Source organism: Procambarus clarkii, chromosome 44 (genome assembly GCF_040958095.1).
Source record: "Procambarus clarkii isolate CNS0578487 chromosome 44, FALCON_Pclarkii_2.0, whole genome shotgun sequence".
NCBI lineage: Eukaryota > Metazoa > Arthropoda > Malacostraca > Decapoda > Cambaridae > Procambarus > Procambarus clarkii.
Window position 1 is genome coordinate 4,132,792 of NC_091193.1, and position 20,913 is coordinate 4,153,704.

At 43.8% G+C, this 20,913-nt stretch overlaps 1 protein-coding gene across 1 annotated transcript in view; it reads right to left on the reverse strand.

The window, feature by feature from the left end:
- Nucleotides 1-4,823: 4,823 nt before the first annotated feature.
- Nucleotides 4,824-20,913, reverse strand: part of LOC123745285 (uncharacterized) — a 145,880-nt gene continuing 129,790 nt past the window's right edge. The window contains exons 6-7 of the mRNA XM_069300593.1: nt 9,767-9,904; nt 4,824-9,453 (exon numbers count right to left, since the gene is read on the reverse strand). Of these exons, the coding sequence (XP_069156694.1) occupies nt 5,747-9,453; nt 9,767-9,904 (3,845 nt within the window). The 3' untranslated portion in view covers nt 4,824-5,746. The remainder of the gene's footprint in view (nt 9,454-9,766; nt 9,905-20,913) is intronic.

Here is a 20,913-nt window from a genome sequence, read left to right on the forward strand (position 1 = left end):
TTTTTTTATTGTTATTTTATTGTTATTAACTCATTAAATATTTGCTAAATATGATGCAAACACGTAATATAAGGCAAATTCCTCTAAAATACTTTATCTTCAATCAAGCATTTCCATCTCTTTAAAATAGTGAGTGAGATATTGATTAGGAGCGAAATCCTGCTTTTATTACATATTTCGACGTTTCAGCCGGATTCGAGCCGTTTTACATGTACAACTTCTCTCGGCAATATAAACTGAAAATAGGAACATCATAGTGAATTCTAATGAAAACACTTTGATTTTTATCATTTGTATAGGAAACAGCATTTTTGTATGCATTTTCAGTGATTTAAATAACACGTAACCTCGCTTATTATTTGAAATAAAAATCCACGAATTTGGTAACATAGTGACGTTTTTTCACGTTTTACATGTAGTTTGAGTTGAAGCAAGAATAATCTAATTTACTAATATTGCGATACTTTTTCATGTTTTCTCACGATATGCGAATTACCTTCAAATCTCAGAATTTTGCATTATATTGCTTTTTTAAGCAAGTTTTTCTTGCAATTTGTTTTGAACTAACAATCATCGAATTTAGCAATATATTTGACGTTCATCGTCCTTCTATTTCGTATGTGATTTAAACGAAATATCAAAGATTTAAGATATATTTTGCCGTTTCTCCACGTTTTTCAAAATTTTCATTTTATTGTTATAAATTCATTAAATATACGAAAAATATGATGCAAACCAGTAATTGATGGCAAATTCATCTTATATACTTTATTTTAAATCAAACATTTATATCTCATTAAAATAGTGAGTGAGATATTGATTAGGAGAGAAATCCTGTTTTTATTGCCAATTTAAATGTTTCAGTCGGATTAATTCTGTTTTACGTGTACATCTTCTTTCTGTAATGTAAACGGAAAATCAGGAACAATAGTGAATTCTAATGAAAACAAATAGATTTTTATTATTTGTATTGGAAACAAAATTTTAATACGCATTTTTAGTGATCTATATAACACGAAATCTCGCTTTATTATTTGAAGAAAAAATCTTCGAATTTGGTAATATAGTGACGTTTTTTCATGTTTCTCATGTTGTATGATTTTAAGCAAAAAAATTGGAGTATACTAATATTTCGATACTACTTCATGTTTTCTCACGAAATGTGATTTGACCTATTAATCTCAGAATTTCGCATTATTTTGGATTTTAAAGCAAATTTTCTTGCATTTTGTTTTGTACTAAAAATCATGGAATTTAGCACTATTTTGACATATCTCATCCTTCTTTCCTTTATGTGATTTAAACCAAATATCAACGATTTAGGCAATATTTTGCATTTTTTCCACTTTTTTTTAATTAGTTTTCAGTTTATTGCCATTCAATAAATGTGCAATAAATATGATGCTAACACGTAATTGATGGCAAATTAGTCTTAAATACTTTATTTTCAACGAACTATTTGTACCTCGTTAAAATACTGAGTGATATATTGATTAATAGAGAAATGCTGTTCCAGTTGGATATTTCGACGTTCCAACAGGATAAGAGCTGTTTTTCGTGTACATCTCCTTTCGAAAATATAGAAAATGATCCTACATAACCAAACTTAACCTAACAATGTAAGTGATCTTATACAACCAAACCTAACTTAACCTTGAAAATTATCTTACACAACTAAACTTAGCCTAACCATGTAAATGATCTTATATGCCCAAACCTAACCTAACCTTCGAAATGATTTTACATAACCCAATATAACACTCCCATGAAACTCAGTATGTTATGTAACCTAAGCTAACCTTGGAAATGAGATTACGTAACCCAGTTTAATCTAATCTTCTAAATGAGGTTATATAACCCTGAAAATGAGGTTACATAACTCATCCTGACCTTGGACAGGGGCTTACGTAATCCAACCCAACAATACCTTGGAATTAAAGTCATTATCAACAAAAGGAACCAAGCTGTGGAGACGCTGTCGCACCATTTGTGTTGCAGGTGTTCACAAGGCGCCAAATATCACTAAGGGGGCCTCGTAGCCTGGTGGATAGCGCGCAGGACTCGTAATTCTGTGGCGCGGGTTCGATTCCCGCACGAGGCAGAAACAAATGGGCAAAAGTTTCTTTCATCCTGAATGCCCCTGTTACCTAGCAGTAAATAGGTACCTGGGAGTTAGTCAGCTGTCACGGGCTGCTTCCTGGGGGTGGAGGCCTGGTCGAGGACCGGGCCACGGGGACACTAAAGCCCCGAAATCATCTCAAGATAACCTCAAGAAGGATGCCAATACCAGAACACAAGCGCATGTGGCGAGTGATATAGTGATATAGTCAATATTTACTGATCAACCATGAAGCGTGTCCTGTATCTTCTTGAGGTTATCTTGAGATGATTTCGGGGCTTTTTAGTGTCCCCGCGGCCCGGTCCTCGACCAGGCCTCCACCCCCAGGAAGCAGCCGTGACAGCTGACTAACACCCAGGTACCTATTTTACTGCTAGGTAACAGGGGCATAGGGTGAAAGAAACTCTGCCCAATGTTTCTCACCGGCGCCTGGGATCGAACCCAGGACCACAGGATCACAAGTCCAGCGTGCTGTCCGCTCGGCCGACCGGCTCCCATGAGTCATTTACAAGGTTAGGTTAGGTTTGGTTATGTAAGATCATTTGCAAGGTTAGGTGAGATTATGTAAGTCCATTTCCTTACCTTTCGTCACCTGACCTGACCTAACCTGACCTAGAGAGGCTCGGCTGACCTAGGGAGCCGGTCGGCCGAGCGGACAGCACACTGCACTTGTGATCCTGTGGTCCTGGGTTCGATCCCAGGTGCCGGCGACAAACAATGGGCAGAGTTTCTTTCACCCTATGCCCCTGTTACCTAGCAGTAAAATAGGTACCTGGGTGTTAGTCAGCTGTCACGGGCTGCTTCCTCGGGGTGGAGGCCTGGTCTAAAATTACTAAATCCTCATATTGCTCAGTTATGAATTTTTTTAGAAGCGATCAGATTTGTCATAAGTAAGAAATTTGTGACAAAGAAATAGTTTGTAGACGAGCCCTCCAATCCTTGCCAATGTTGGGTTCTTGATATATATAACTTTTGTGTTCAAAGTTAATTTGATCTAGGGTAGGCCCTGAATCTGCTTAGGTATGTTCAAGAACATGATGAACAAGGACTCTAATTAAACATTCTTTATCTTTTGTGTTTTATTTTGGTGAACTTATTTACATATTTGTATTTTCATCTTGTGCGAGTCATGCATATATATTATTTATGTTAGGCAAATACTATATTTCAATAATACATAATCTACTCATATTACTATAAATTCATATTGTAAAAATAAAGAGATAAACGTAAGCACCTGTACACTATAAACACAGACATGAAAGTGAGTATGAAACTTGTTATCCAATTTGATGATATGAAAATTTATTCTGGTTTCAGAATGTGATTCTTCGTCATTTGAGGCTCAGCTAATCACAGAACCCACCACATAAAAATGTGTTGCACTTGGTAACGAGGGTACCAACTATTTTCACATTTATGGAAGAACTTGTAAAATATTTGGTATTTTCTGACTCAACCCAAGGCTATGAGGTTCATTAGCGGTTTATATATTACACACAATGTTTTATTCAAACTAAGTAACTTCACTTATAGTTTATTAGGCACGCAAAGTTATTGTTGAATATTGTCTCATATGTTGTCATATTTATTGAGATTTCGTGAATTAATGTTGTTTAAGGTTGCAGGTGGGTCCCTAGTACCCATGTGGCACCATATATGCTACACCTGCAGGTGGGTCCCTAGTACCCATGTGGCACCATATATGCTACACCAGCAGGGAGTCCCTAGTACACATGTGTCACCATATATGCTACACCTGCAGGTGGGTCCCTAGTACCCATGTGGCACCATATATGCTACACCTGCAGGTGGGTCCCTAGTACCCATATGGCACCATATATGCTACACCTGCAGGTGGGTCCCTAGTACCCATATGGCACCATATATGCTACACCTGCAGGTGGGTCCCTCGTACCCATGTGGCACCATATATGCTACACCTGCAGGTGGGTCCCTAGTACCAATGTGGTACCATATATGCTACACCTGCAGGTGGGTCCCTAGTACCCATGTGGCACCATATATGCTACACCTGCAGGTGGGTCCCTAGTACCCATGTGGCACCATATATGCTACACCAGCAGGGAGTCCCTAGTACACATGTGTCACCATATATGCTACACCTGCAGGTGGGTCCCTAGTACCCATGTGGCACCATATATGCTACACCAGCAGGGAGTCCCTAGTACCCATGTGGTACCATATATGCTACACCTGCAGGTGGGTCCCTAGTACCCATGTGGCACCATATATGCTACACCTGCAGGTGGGTCCCTAGTACCCATATGGCACCATATATGCTACACCTGCAGGTGGGTCCCTAGTACCCATGTGGCACCATATATGCTACACCTGCAGGTGGGTCCCTAGTACCCATATGGCACCATATATGCTACACCTGCAGGTGGGTCCCTAGTACCCATGTGGCACCATATATGCTACACCTGCAGGTGGGTCCCTAGTACCCATGTGGCACCATATATGCTACACCTGCAGGTGGGTCCCTAGTACCCATGTGGTACCATATATGCTACACCTGCAGGTGGGTCCCTAGTACCCATGTGGTACCATATATGCTACACCTGCAGGTGGGTCCCTAGTACCCATGTGGTACCATATATGCTACACCTGCAGGTGGGTCCCTAGTACCCATGTGGCACCATATATGCTACACCTGCAGGTGGGTCCCTAGTACCCATGTGGTACCATATATGCTACACCTGCAGGTGGGTCCCTAGTACCCATGTGGTACCATATATGCTACACCTGCAGGTGGGTCCCTAGTACCCATGTGGCACCATATATGCTACACCTGCAGGTGGATCCCTAGTACACATGTGGCACCACATATGCTACACCAGCAGGGAGTCCCCAGTACCCATGTGGCACCATATATGCTACACCTGCAGGTGGGTCCCTAGTACCCATGTGGCACCACATATGCTACACCAGCAGGGAGTCCCTAGTACACATGTGGCACCATATATGCTACACCAGCAGGGAGTCCCTAGTACCCATGTGGCACCACATATGCTACACCAGCAGGGAGTCCCTAGTACACATGTTGCACCATATATGCTACACCTGCAGGTGGGTCCCTAGTACCCATATGGCACCATATATGCTACACTTGCAGGTGGGTCCCTAGTACCCATATGGCACCATATATGCTACACCTGCAGGTGGGTCCCTCGTACCCATGTGGCACCATATATGCTACACCTGCAGGTGGGTCCCTAGTACCCATGTGGCACCATATATGCTACACCTGCAGGTGGGTCCCTAGTACCCATGTGGCACCATATATGCTACACCAGCAGGGAGTCCCTAGTACACATGTGTCACCATATATGCTACACCTGCAGGTGGGTCCCTAGTACCCATGTGGCACCATATATGCTACACCAGCAGGGAGTCCCCAGTACACATGTGGCACCATATATGCTACACCAGCAGGGAGTCCCTAGTACACATGTGGCACCATATATGCTACACCAGCAGGGAGTCCCTAGTACACATGTGGCACCACATATGCTACACCAGCAGGGAGTCCCCAGTACCCATGTGGCACCACATATGCTACACCTGCAGGGAGTCCCCAGTACACATGTGGCACCACATATGCTACACCGGGGACCCGGTCTTAATTATTATTCTATTTGTCTCTAACTCGGGTGTAATGATATGTGTTATCTTACTTTCTCCTTTATCAGCATAGCCTTTATTTACAGGGAAGGAGCTTCTTCTGCCAGGAATATGTGTTTGTGGATCAGGAGGCGAAACTGTCTTGGTCGTTTCATAATACTGAACTTGTGTGTCTGGCACCAGTGTTGTGACGGAATGAGCTGGTTTCGGGACAACATATCCCTCAGGGACCTCAATGAGAGTTCCACCAGTAAGGACCACTTCGCCCAAGCTGGTTCTCGCCCTTGAAGCGTCCAGAGGCACGCTGTTGCGAGCCTGGTCCCTGTTTCTATCCCTGCTGGTCACGTCTTGCTGAGGGATATAATCATCAACCTTGTCACATCCAGTGAGTGTGTGTGTGTATATGGATGGTGATTCCCCTTGTTCTTTTCTAGATAATCTCTGGTGCGAAATATTTTTGCGATCACCGATGTGTAAATGAAATTTTGCTGGTGTTGTTTTACCTGATACTCGAGAATCCTCATCGTTGAAAATAACTCCAGCATTATCTGAGTCTGGTGCAGAATGGTTGAATTGTTCAGTAGATGGAAACTGATGATCATTGTAAACTTGGCTTTCTGGACAGTCATCATCCCGCATTAATTTAAAGCCCGTTTTCTCTGTGAGTTTGCCCTTGGACTTTATGGGCATATTGTCTTTATTTTCTGGAATAATATAATTATAGTCAAGGCTTTTGTTGGAATCTGGGCTCCTGTCTAAATCTATGATTTTGTTTTGGTCAAAACTCTTCTTCTGATCCAAGGGAATATTTAAATTTATTTGTGAATAGCTGTCTGTATATCTACCAGTTTCAGAGGAAGCTTTGTATTTGGAAACACTTCTTCCTGGTAAAGGAACTGGCAGTATATTTTGATTTTCAAGTCTGCCATTTTTATCTACGTAAATTCCTATAGGATTTACAGGAACTGGGTGAGGATAGTCATACCCAAAGAGAGGCTTATGTGATGATGTTGGAGGAATATCATATCCTGGATGGAACTCTTGCACGTCTCTGTGCTGCTGGAGATGATCCCCCACAAAATGGGGATTTGTTATAATGCTTGATTGTGCATTGATGAGTGCCTGAACAGGGTCGCGGATAAGTCCACTGGGCATCTTCAGAGGTGTTAGGTACCCAAAGCTGGAAGAAAGAGAAGATGAACGCTCAGTTTTCATCAAGTTTTTATTATTTTCATGGTCAATTGTTATATTCCCAGCAGATGTAGCGCTGGTCTTCATGAGAGGTCGAGCTTGCTTAAGATCTCCATTACCTTCAGTGATAACAGAACCTGTGAGGACCTGGTCATTACCGGGGAAGACGCTGGCTGGAGTTGAGGTGGTAGTACCGGTAGTCTTGCGCGCGGTGTAAGTGGGTCTGCCACCCAAGTCTGCCTTACCATAGCGACACTTCCTTAGGCAGCACCACCATAACATGACCACCAACACTACTGCCATCGCGCTGGACACAGTGGAGGTAATGGCTATTAGAGGTATTACATCCTCTTCATGAGGAGTGATGATTTCTTGGCAATACTGCATGAGTCCAGATTCTACATTTACCTTATACAGAGTGCTGATATTCTCTTCATTTGACCGCTTGTGCCTTGTCTCAGATATTTGGACTTGATGTTTTGAGGAAGAAGCAGTATTAGCTGCTTCTGTTGTAAAATCATAGGTATATGACTGTTGAGTTTTTTCAAGTGGCACACCATCAAATTCATATATAAACCTCTGCCGTGAATTACGCGCCACTGGCGACGAGGATGAGGAAATTGGTAGACCACTGGGGCCCATCTTTACTCTAGGTCCTACAACAGACGGAATATTAAAAGGAGAATCAGGTCCAAAAGATGGTATTGGAAGAACAATTCTCTCACCCGTGCTGGTGTAGACGAAGTGCCCTCCGTACTGTGGCCGGGGAGGACGTCGTGACTGAGTCAGGCTTGGTACGGATGGTATATTCAAAGGTACTGCAGAACTTCTTCCTGGTGATAACATGTTTGGAAGCTCTTGTTTGCTATGACCAGTTAGTGAATATGGTCTCTTGAATGGTGACCCGGTATGACTTCCTTGCACGGAGAACGTTGTGGTGCTTCCCTGTGATGGCAGCAGTGTTGTGCTTCCCTGTGATGGGAGCAGTGTTGTGCTTCCCTGTGATGGCAGCAGTGTTGTGCTTCCCTGTGATGGCAGCAGTGTTGTGCTTCCCTGTGATGGGAGCAGTGTTGTGCTTCCCTGTGATGGCAGCAGTGTTGTGCTTCCCTGTGATGGGAGCAGTGTTGTGCTTCCCTGTGATGGCAGCAGTGTTGTGCTTCCCTGTGATGGGAGCAGTGTTGTGCTTCCCTGTGATGGCAGCAGTGTTGTGCTTCCCTGTAATGGCAGCAGTGTTGTGCTTCCTTGTGATGGGAGCAGTGTTGTGCTTCCCTGTGATGGAAGCAGTGTTGTGCTTCCTTGTGATGGGAGCAGTGTGGTGCTTCCCTGTGATGGAAATACTTCAATGCTTCCTTGTGATGGAAGTGTTGCATTATTTTCTTTTGACAGAAACATTGGGCCAGTTTCCTGTGACTGAGACAGGGGTGTACTTCCACGAGATGGAGATGCAGAATTCGTTCTTTGTGACTTCAAATCTTCATGAGAAAGAAAATGACGCTGAGAGATATCTGATAACAGTTGTGTCTTTTCATCGTTAAAAGTAGGATGAACGAGGTGATCAACGTCCACCTGCATGGTGTGACCTTGTGTAGCCGACGCTGACAACTTTGGAGCTAAGAAAACCTGTGATTGCGCCTGAGGATTAATGTTGTGAACCTCGCCAGAGCTGCTGAAGACAGCCGTCCTCACCTCTTCATCAGACAATGAACGCAAACAGAAAATGTAACCTGTACCAGGTTGAAGACCTTTCACAGAGTAATGATTGGTGAAATTCTGAACAGGTTCACCACCTCGACTCACCAATACAACCTCTGTCATATTGTCTTCTCCAAAGCGGCGGTAAGTGATCTTCCACCCTAAGGGACGCAACATTATGGTATCTTGCTTAGCTGGTATTTTAAACTCGTTGAGAAAGATAGTGACAGTCCATGACAAGGTTACCTGCCGAGCCTCGTTTACCATACTCACTCCCTCTGTCTTGACAGAGTAATTCTCCATAGATCCTATAGGTACCGATGCCAGTGCTTCAGTCAAAGCGGACGTTGTAGGAACAATTCTAGCAGAAGTCGTTCCGTGCCGACAGTTATCCGGATGAATATAGATATAGTAATACTGGACGAGTGAGAGGCAGACTGTGTACTGCATCTCAGGCTCGAGGCCTTGTAATACTTCCGTGAAGAGAGAATTACTTGGCATCCAATCAGGACGCTTCTCTTTGAATCGTTCTAGGCTCATTCTAACGACCCTCGCGGCTCTGCGGTCCTCCTGCGGGTCTTGTATAGTAATAGCCCAAGAAAGAGGGTGAGAGAAAGAGCTATATGAAGAGTAGAACCCCGCGTCCACCCTCCACGAGACCACGAGTGCCTGCTGACTGAGCGTAGTCACATTAACAAGGTGAAGGAGGCCGAGTTTGCTAGCCAGCACACCTTCGACCTCGTCACCTACATACACCACCTGGCTCTCTCCTCCCGGGACATGAAGACGACACACTTCTGACTCTATAAATGGAGATTACAAAAGCAAGTTTAGGTTTTTTTTATCTACATGTGGTAGATAAATTGTTTATCTAAGTAGGTGGTAGTTATGGTCTAAGACCAAAACAACTTAATGTTTTGTTTACAACGGGATTTTGTGCATATAAATACATTATATTTGTCTAGATGCTCAACTTTGAGTAATTGTTCCCAGATTAAATGAAGAATCCCTACGTGTGTAAGGAATGTTTTACCTAACAAAGACACTTAAGACAGTTCTCAACTGAACCTTTAAGCAAAATCAAATTAAAATAAACTAATAAATCAAGAAATGCACCTGTTAGGAGAGTGAGCTTCCGATGGCGGAGATGTAGTGGGGAGGAGCAGGTGGGCGAGGTGACGGTGGGGGTAGTGGTGTTGTGGGAGCCACTGTGCAGTAGCCAGCGGGAGGCACAGTCGCAGCTCCAGGGATTACCTGACAACACAGTAATACTACTAAGACACAGTCACAGTTCCAGGGATTACCTGACAACACAGTAATACTACTAAGACACAGTCACAGTTCCAGGGATTACCTGACAACACAGTAATACTACTAAGACACAGTCGCAGTTCCAGGGATTACCTGACAACACAGTAATACTACTAAGACACAGTCACAGTTCCAGGGATTACCTGACAACACAGTAATACTACTAAGACACAGTCACAGTTCCAGGGATTACCTGACAACACAGTAATACTACTAAGACACAGTCACAGTTCCAGGGATTACCTGACAACACAGTAATACTACTAAGACACAGTCACAGTTCCAGGGATTACCTGACAACACAGTAATACTACTAAGACACAGTCACAGTTCCAGGGATTACCTGACAACACAGTAATACTACTAACAACAAGTGGCTAAGATGATTCAGTTTTAAGTGAAGAACAAGTAGCAGGTTTTAAGTGAAGAACAAGTAGCAGGTATACAACGAAAGTGTAACATAGAATTTAAATGTGTTATTTTGTAATCCAGCCAATGAATGAATGAATATAAATGCATTATATAAAATAATTCCACTGTTAAAAACAATAAAGGTATATAAGTAAAATGAATACATTCACATACAAGACATCGACGGTCACCTCTCCTGTGCGCGAAAGATAATAATAATAATAATGATAATAATAATAATAATAATAATAATGATAATAATAATAATAATAATGATAATAATAATAATAATAATAATAATAATAATAATAATAATTAAAATAATAATAATAATAATAATAATAATAATAATGATAATAATTATAATAATACAGTGAAATCACATTATCATGGTATATCAATGAGAAAATTCACAGGAGCCGTGATAAGGATTCGAACCTACGTGCTGGGTGTTCCCAGATGCACGCCCTGAACGACTACGCCACGACGTGGTAAAAGAATTGTAACCTGGAGTACTACTGGGGTACTACTACTGGGTACTACGGGGTACTACTGCATCTGTAGAATTCCAAAGTCGAAGTCGAATTCCAAAGTCGACAGAGGTACAATTACTGGACGACAGAGCCAGGGTGCATGGGGGGGGGGGAATTGTGTGAAACCCTGTTTCGGCTTCAGATTGGTTACACAAAGTGAACATTAAGAGGAAATTAAGGGGCGTTTATTTCCTAGATGGTGTAGATTTCTTCAAACTCCTCTGACGCCGGGCAAGAACCGAGGATACAGCGGGCATTTCCCCTCTGGATCGCCACACTGAGGCGCTTTAAGAGAATGCTTGCCACTTTAGAGTTTCAATGAACCTGGAACCAAGATCCTTAAAAAACCTCCTTGCACTCTCTCCCCATGGACCAAGTGGTCTCAGACCCTATTGGAACTAATTTGTTTCTTTGCTGTTTCCATGTAATTGGTTGACTTGTCTCTTTCTCTGTGTGTCGCCCCATGTAATTGTCTGCCATTTTTCCAAGGACGCAATGTGATTTCATCTGGTTCGCCAACAAAGCTAACTGAGTAACGATTGAATAGATTGTGAGGCTCTCTCTTTCTCTCTCTCTGCTGGACACTGGGTAGATGCAGATCTCCTCTTAGTGATGTCATTGCCTTTGTCATGCCGTGAGTGCCAACCGCCTGATTTTCCACAGTGCAGGCCATGCAGTCCACATTAAGCTGCATCTGCCTCGCCGTAAGTACACCTATGAACAGTGTGGATATGGACAGCAAGGCGGAGAGCGACTGCAATACATTGCTGCTGCGGATCAAGACGTGTGCCTGTCGCAGACATAGGGACTGCCAGAAGGAAGTCCCCTGCATGGGGAGCCTGCACAGCTGTGGGGTGCACTCGGTCACTGGGGGTTGTTGCTGCCTCCAGCAAAGCTGTGGCTTTTTGTCTACAATGAGGCTGTCCCTCCTGGAATGTTTCTTGGCTTTCAGCAAGGTTGATCTGAGTAACAGGTCTGCCATGGTTTCCATTTTGTCTGGCATTCCATGTAGTGGGAGTCATGTGTCTCCTCTGAATCACACAGGTTGTCTGGTAGAATTTCCTTGACCAGATTATCTGATGCTGAGGAGGAAGACAGGATGTTTGTGGCTGCAATTTGGATGACGGTGCAGACACCAAGGCCGCCGAGCCTGACTGGAGGAGTGGCTCGTTTCGATTGGCAATCATCGAGGGAAACTTTTGTTGGAAAGTTGACAACTTTTTCTAACGTGGTCTTCAGTTGGAAGTCATACTCTTCAAGCTTTGGGCTATTGTAAGATGGGGCGCACCTAAGAAAGTAGGTTAACCTTGGAAGGGAGACATCTAATGAGGAGATAAAAAGCACCGTGAGCATCGATGTCATATATCCTGTCTTCCATCCTCTTGAGTTCAGTGATTGTTTTATCGATAATCTGGTCAATGGCGTTAGACCAGACTGACGATAATCTGGTCAATGGCGTTAGACCAGACTGACGATAATCTGGTCAATGATGTTAGACCAGACTGACGATAATCTGGTCAATGGCGTTAGACCAGACTGACGATAATCTGGTCAATGGCGTTAGACCAGACTGACGATAATCTGGTCAATGGCGTTAGACCAGACTGACGATAATCTGGTCAATAGCGTTAGACCAGACTGACGATAATCTGGTCAATGGCGTTAGACCAGACTGACGATAATCTGGTCAATGGCGTTAGACCAGACTGACGATAATCTGGTCAATGGCGTTAGACCAGACTGACGATAATCTGGTCAATGATGTTAGACCAGACTGACGATAATCTGGTCAATGGCGTTAGACCAGACTGACGATAATCTGGTCAATGGCGTTAGACCAGACTGACGATAATCTCGTCAATGATGTTAGACCAGACTGACGATAATCTCGGCAATGATGTTAGACCAGACTGACGATAATCTCGTCAATGATGTTAGACCAGACTGACGATAATCTCGTCAATGATGTTAGACCAGACTGACGATAATCTGGTCAATGATGTTAGACCAGACTGACGATAATCTGGTCAATGATGTTAGACCAGACTAACGATAATCTCGTCAATGATGTTAGACCAGACTGACGATAATCTCGTCAATCCAAGGAGATTGCTGTTCACAGCCCAAATGACATAGGTTCCGGGAAGGACTTATCTTATTCTAGCTATGAGATCTGGGTTGGAGAAGACTACTTTACATTTGGAAGGGTTTAGAAACAGACCCAGGCTTACTTCTTGCTCCTTTATTTTCCTGATGTCATCCAAGAGGTGATATACGGTGCCAGCTATAGTGCCATCATCCAAAAACCAAATGTTGAACTCGCTGGATAAGCTTTCATTGATTTCTTTTAAGACTAAGCTGAAAAGAAGAGGAGCTGGATGATCACCCTGCTGAACGCCTTCTACCCTGGAAACACAAACCGAAACTGTCTCTATTTTCCACTTGTTACAACTTGTAATAAAGTTGTTACATTTTGGCTTAACGTGTTTATGACATATTAGAACGTTGTTTCAACTTGCTATATTGGTTGTTATAACTGGTTAGGAAGTGTAACGTACATACCTTTAGTATGTTACGTTGTTGAGTAGGTTAGATACACATTGTTTAGTGAGTTTTCAAATATATTTAGTAGTCTTGATTACAGTAGTCGGCTGGTGGCGTTGTCGTAAACGTTGAGACGGAGCTTGGAGCAGAGCAGAGAGCTGAGTGAGGCCGGAGTCGTGGAGCGCTGTGTGGGAGAGCGTGGCGGCTCGACTGGGAATTGTGAGTGTCTAAACTCGGGGACCGAGAGCGTTGTAGCTCGATGCGGTCGTAGTCTGCTGTCTGCTCTGTGTCGAAGCTGTAGCGTCTTGGGTCGATTAGAACTGTACACGCCGAGTGCTACATTGTTGACTGTGGAAAATGTACCGACGCTATTCCTCATATCACTTGCTTATATGGTGACTACACCTCAGATCCCTCCAACAAGATGAGAAGAGCTTCAGATTGCAGCTTCTGTAATTAGTGCTAATTAGTTATGCTATTAAGATAATGGAGCGAGTATAAGATTAACTCGCTACAGAGGTGTTAAAACTTGTTCGAACGTTGTACCAACGTCGTAGTTTCTGTGTGTGTTTGGCGGGTAGTGATCTAATTTCGTATTCGTCAAAGAACAATTTTGATTTCACCACTGTAGCACGATAGAATGAAAGGGTAGAGGGCCAGAAATGGCGATGTTCAGTGCAGAGCACCGCATCTCATCTGGCCACGTTATAAATATTTTTAAAGTGACCTATACCCCTACCTTTTACTCCTCACCTAATTGTATGTACCTGACCTCCCAATGGTATAAATACGACATGTCTTCTACTGTTTCACCTCACTTACAGCCCCTCTTCTGTGCCAGGTAAGTCCACTATGGGCTCACCATAGCCCATGCTACTTGGAACTTTTTGTTCGAAGTAGCGAATCTTAAACAACAACAACGAGTAATCACGCACGGAAGCCATCTCCCGTCACGCAGGGTGCAGTCGCACCTCCACAGATCTCCAGTATCAGCTCTTGATACTGGTAATGGCTCAAAAGGGCCACCACTTACGGGCTATTCATGCCCGTACCACCTTTTGGGGGGTTTAATCTTCATCAATCAATCAATCAGAGTAATCACGGGAGCACCGCTCCGGTGGCAGGTAAGTCCACTACGGGCTCACCATAGCCCATACTAATTGCCCCGCTCCTGTGCCAGGTAAGTTACGGGCTCACCATAGTCCGTGCAACTTGGAACTTGTTTCGAGTAGCTGAATCTTTAACAACATACTGTTTCAGCACCGCTCCTGTGCCAGGTAAGTCCACTACGGACTCACCATAGCCCGTGCTATTTGCCCCGCTCCTGTGCCAGGTAAGTCCACTACGGACTCACCATAGCCCGTGCTATTTGCCCCGCTCCTGTGCCAGGTAAGTTATGAGCTCACCATAGCCCGTGCTACTTAGAACTTCTTCCGAGTAGCTGAATCTATAACAACAACAACATACTGTCTCCCAATTTTCACACAGTGTAATTTCAGCAGTGATTCAGTGCAGACGCATTTGAGCATCACCCTCACACGACAGACTCATCACTCCACAGTCAGCATTCGGGCGATAGAATGAACCACCAGATGATTTGTGTGGGAAACAACGTTGCTGCTCCCAATCACAAAAGGAAGAATCTCTTCAGTTCAAGTTCTGACAGTGATAGCGATTGGCGTCCTGTGACCAAAGCCAACAGGAAGAACCACTCAATTACAACCTATCGAGAACATAGGCGTCTACCGATGTTTTTTACCTACACCATAGTCATAGTTTTTTACCTACCCATCTACTCCATTTACCCAGACAAAATCCGCACTGCCAGTCTTCAAGGTGCAGCATGATGAAGGTAAGTCCTCGTACGCCACTGTAGTGGACCGTGATATAGGTCAAGGTCCCCAAGCTCCAGATCAGAGCAAAGCCAAACCTCAGAGGCGAATATATTCTGAGGCCCAAAGACGAGACAGCTGTAACGATTTTTAAAAATTACAGGAAATATGACGAACTTAAGCCAGATGACATAATAAGGAAAATCATTGTCCTCCGCTATACCTTGCACATGGCCCTAACTCATCTCGAAAAGTTGAGTTATGTACTGTCAGCAGAAAGATACCAGGGAAGAGCCACGAAGCAGGATACCTGACTATTCCTTCTCACAGTAAGAGCACAGATCCTGGAGAAGCTTGATCTTGGTATTTGGGGCGTGTTCCAACACAGGCCTTACACCCCAGAGCCCCTCAGATGTCAGAGATCTGGACATCACATGGACGGTTGCCAACGCCCAGTGAGAGGTGGGAGTCGCCAGCCAGCCCCACGACATGAAAATATGCCTTGATAAACACAAGGCAAGCCAGCTCATCCAATCTAAGTGCCTAAATTGTTTCAAGGTACACCACGCCTGGGCCTTAAAATGCTCTGTAAGGCTTAAAAGGATTCAAATGAACCCCAACACGCCTACAGCAGAGTCGAAGCCCCAACCAAAATATACACCAGCTCCCGTGCCCACAAAAGCAGCGTGGAGCTTACCAAGATTAAACCAGGTAGAGGGAGCACATGGCTCTCCATTATCGGCCATGGTGGAGGGTGTGAAGGCCTCCGTCCGGGACAGAGGGATGGCTGGGGGGGGGGGGGGCACAAGAAAGTAGTTTAACGTAGTCGCCCGCCCATTGCATCCAGCAAGCACACTGAGGGCAATGAAGGCAAGAGTGTCAAAATTTCCACTGATAAAGACCAAAGAGCAAACAGGCCCTAAACCAGCACAGCAGTAAATAGTGTTCCCGCACAACTGGACACCCTCTGGCCAATGCTTAAGGCGTTAGTCACGGAACTGGTCGAACGTTTGCTGGCGATAAACGGTATCAAGCAAACCACAGAGACTCGAAAGATAATTGAGAACTAGTTCAAAAAAATTGAAAAACCAATATCCTCACCTTCAAGAACACAGGGCAGGTAATATTCTCCTAAAAACAGGTAGAGTCCAGTATTTCTGAAAGCGACCTTGATGAGTCAGTTTCAGGTACATCAAGATCCTCATCTCCAGTTTCAACTTCCATGGCGTGTTCATCAGACTCCATGGTAATATCAGCAAGTTCCAACAACCTAAAGAACTTAAGGTCCAGCAATGGAATGTGCAAGGGCTGCACACAAAATTTTAACACTTGCAACAAAAGGCATAGACATCCTGATACCACAGGAGAGCTTACTTTGAGACGGATTAGAACCTAAAATCTCTGACTATCTCGAGGCTTTTTCCATCCATGGGTCAACGGGCAATTCAGGGAATGGACAATCTATGTGAAATGTGACCTGATCTCCTAGCCCATAACCAGCCCACCCGATTGTAGAGCAGGGACAGAGGTAACGGGAGTATCCATTGTGCTAAGACTCGGCAAACTTGAAGTGTTTAATGTTTACAGGTCTACACGTGATGAAATGGATCTCTCGGTGTTATTTGGAGTCGTGACCACCTCAAACACAATAATTTGAAGTGATTTCAGTGCCCATCATCGACATCGTGCCCATCCGCCTCCATCTGAAGCCAGGAACTTTGCTTTAGCAAACTGGGACCGATTTCAAAACCTTATTTCAGATTGGCATAGAAACTATGATCTTCCCGAAGACATTAATCAAACAAAACAAGAATTTGTCAAAGTGATTCAAAGTGCAGCCAACCACTCAATCCCACTGAAAAAACAGTCCACCGGACACCATAAAGATCATTGGTACTATTGCGAACGTGTCAAAGAACTCAACCATAGACTCAACAGAACAAGAAAGCTATACAAAAAGCAGCCAAGTGACCGCAACAGGACCTTACTTTGTGAGGTCAAGGAACATGTACATCGAGAGACCAGACTAATAAAAGAACAAAAGTGGCTGGAATGGTGTTCACACCTGAATGAACGCACCTCTCTCGGAGAGATGTGGCAGAAAATTCACCGAGCCAAAGGAAATAAAACACCTAAAGCTCCACACCCCAAGGATCCTCAACAGGAAGCCGAAGTACTGGCAACCAGGTTTGCAAAGAGAGCAGCCAGCAATCAACTTCCACCAGATGTATAAGCAGTACAGACCGGACTAGAGGAAGAAAGGTGGCACAGAATCCTTACAGCATGTGAAGAAGTCTCTGACACTAATGCCCCCTTCACACTGGATGAGCTCAATCGGGCTAAGAAAAACTCCAAGGATACATCCCCTGGAGCCGACAAAATAACCTATAAAATGATTAGAAACCTGGCCAGAGGGAGACGCTGCATACCTAAGGTTAATTAATTTAACTTGGACTTCTCAAACTAGACCTTCTGCTTGGAATAGAGCAGACATAGTGCCGATCCCAAAACCCAAAGATCCAGCTAATCCCAGGCCCATCTCTCTCCAAAGCTGTGCAGCCAAGACGGCTGACAGAATGGCACTAAACAGACTGGAATGGAAAATCCCTAAACTGCACCATGATATGTATGCCTATAGAAGAGGGGTTGGCACAGTGGAATGTATTACAACTCTGTTAGCCCACTTGAATGACAGACCAGGAATGCTGATATTCCTGGACCTCGAAAAAGTCTTTGAACTGGCTAGCGCCCCAGCTATTCTCTGCTGCCTCATTGACAAAGAGGTCAGAGGCAACCTGCTCTCCTGGACCAAAAACTGTCTCATAAACAGAGAAGCAGGAGTAAAACTTCATGGCACAGTCTCTGAGTACAAAAGACATGAAAATGGTATACCGCAAGGAGGCATTCTCAGCCCTCTTCTCTTCAACTGTTTAATGGAAAGAATAATGAGGTTGAAACTCCCACATCACTGCAGGCTGCTAAACTACGCGGACGACTTTGTCATCATCATAAAAGGAAGGGATGCGGCGCGCCTTGCACCCAAATGCTTAGACTGCATCAGTAAAGAGGCAAAACAGATTGGGATCAAACTCAACCCCTCAAAGTCAAAGGCCACGCCCATAAAAATAGCGAAGCCCAACATCCAACTCACAGTACAGGGTCAATCAATTGAAAGGGTGGACACCTATCAATATCTAGGAATAATCCTGGACACACACATGAATTTTAATGCTGAGGTCACTTACTTGAGAGAGCGAACTGCGGCCCGGACGGCAATCCTCAGGTCGCTAACCTCCCTCTCTGGAGGAGCCATTCTGCAAGTCCTTCGCACATACTATGTACAGGCAGTCAGATCAGTGATCGATTATGCCGCACCTGCACTCACAAATCTATCACACCAACAGTGGAGAAAGCTTGAAGTTGCCCAAAACAATGCTATGAGAGCCGCACTGGGAGCCCCCATGTGGACCAGGCTTGAAACTCTTAGACTGTTTCGGGTTTGCCCTCTCTACAAGAAAGAATATCACAAAGGACATCTACAATTATCAGTATGATAATTATTTGTTTTGATCCAATCCCAGTACGGCAGGCCTTGGAGGTTGGACTAGGCCAAAATAATGGAAACTCTTGGGCTGCAAGAGCAGGAAAAGTCCTAAACAGACTACATTTAAAAAGCATGATTCTTGATAGAGAGGGTGATCATCCACACCCAAATTACACTCCTTCCGCACCGTGGGAAGAGCCTACTTTCAAAATAGTAATAGAAAGTCTCCCAATGAAAAAGGCTGCCTATGATCCGACAATCCTAAGGCGCATAATAGAAGAGCAAATGTATAGCATAGCAGGAGCCACCCACATCTTCACAGACGGATCGGTGGACACAGAATATGAGAGTGCTGGCGCTGCTCTTTGCACGGCCAGCGTACAGGCATATTGGAGACTGGGAGGACTAGTATCATCAACCCAAACTGAGCTGTTTGCCATACAACAGGCATTCGCATATGTGATTGCACAAAACACTCAAAATGCAATCATACACACAGACTCAACAGCTGCACTTCAAATACTAGGACAAAAACAGTGGAAAGATAACGTGGAAATAATTACCACCATTTTGTATCTTGGAGCAGTCGCTAAACGCAAAGGACTCAACATAACCTTAAACTAGATCCCATCCCATGTTGGAATCCCATTAAATGAGAAAGCTGATGAAATTGCTAAATTGGGAACTCGTCATCCAGTGATACATAAAACAATTCAACCCAGCCTAGAGAACATAAAAAACATCATCACCAAAAAACTCTCACATCTCAACAAAGCCGACCTGCACCAGAGAATAGCTGAAGGTTCGCCATCTGCAACATGGTATCTTCAGGCAACCAAATTAGAAAGGTTAAATATCCCAAAAGGAATCCACAGGGAAATAGCAGTTAGGCTATATAGACTACGTCTAGGTTACAGATGCAACTGGGAGATTGGTGAACCCCGACAGAGAGAGTGCATCTTCTGCCAAACTGTCACAGAAAAGACATTATTTCACTATCTTCTGGAATGTGAAGCAACCAACGACCTTAGAAGAGCTTTAAGAGTTCCTGAATCTTGCAGTGGCCACCCTGAAGCCATCAACACAGCCACTCTCCTCCACGAATATAAGCATTGAGATAAGCATTCAAAGATACAAAGCCAGTGTTCTCAATGCTTATATTCGTCGAGCGCTTACCCACTGCTCTGAATGGAGCAACGTGAGTAGAGAGTTTGAAAGAGTAACTCAGGTATTGGTGAACAACGGATATAGCAACGCGGAAATAAACGCTGCTATAAGAAGACACTTGGACCGTTGGTATAATTCAGAACCTAGAACAGAAACCACAACACCCCCAATAAAATTATATTACAAGTCAACCATGCACAGTGAACATATAAAAGAGGAAAGAATAATGAAAGAAATAATCCGTAAAGGAGTAAAAAGCACTACTCCTAATCAAAACATAAACCTGATAATATTCTACAAAACCAAGAAGACTTCCGAACTCCTTATCAAAAACAGCCCGAAGCCGACGGAGAACCCTCTACAGCAGTCAAGCGTTGTATACATGTACACTTGCCCCCACGAAGGATGTAACCTTCAATGTAAGTACATGGGTATGACGTCGACCAAGCTGACGAGGCGTTTGACATGCCATCTTCAATCTGGTGCCCCTAGGAATCACTTGAGACAAGCCCATGACATTACTCTAACAAGAGAAATGTTGAACAAGAATACCTGCATAATAGACAAAACCCAAGATGCAAGAAGATTACAAATTCTTGAGGCAATTCATATAAGAATAGAGCGACCTACCATGAACACCCAAATCACGGAACTATTTACTCTACCCACCATGAGAGTAAGGACAAGACAAGAACATATCGATGCCAACACAGAAGACAATGTCCAACATAATAGGCCAATTACACTGGATTAATCTTTGTGTTTAGATAGGAGATGCCTCGTATGGGCCAATAAGCCTTCTGCAGCCTCTATGTTTCACCTCACATTTATCCCTTATGTATCCCCCCATGTTTTCACCTTTATTGTATTATCACCTGACCCAGTGCGGGTATAAAATCAACTAGTATTGTAAGATCTGTT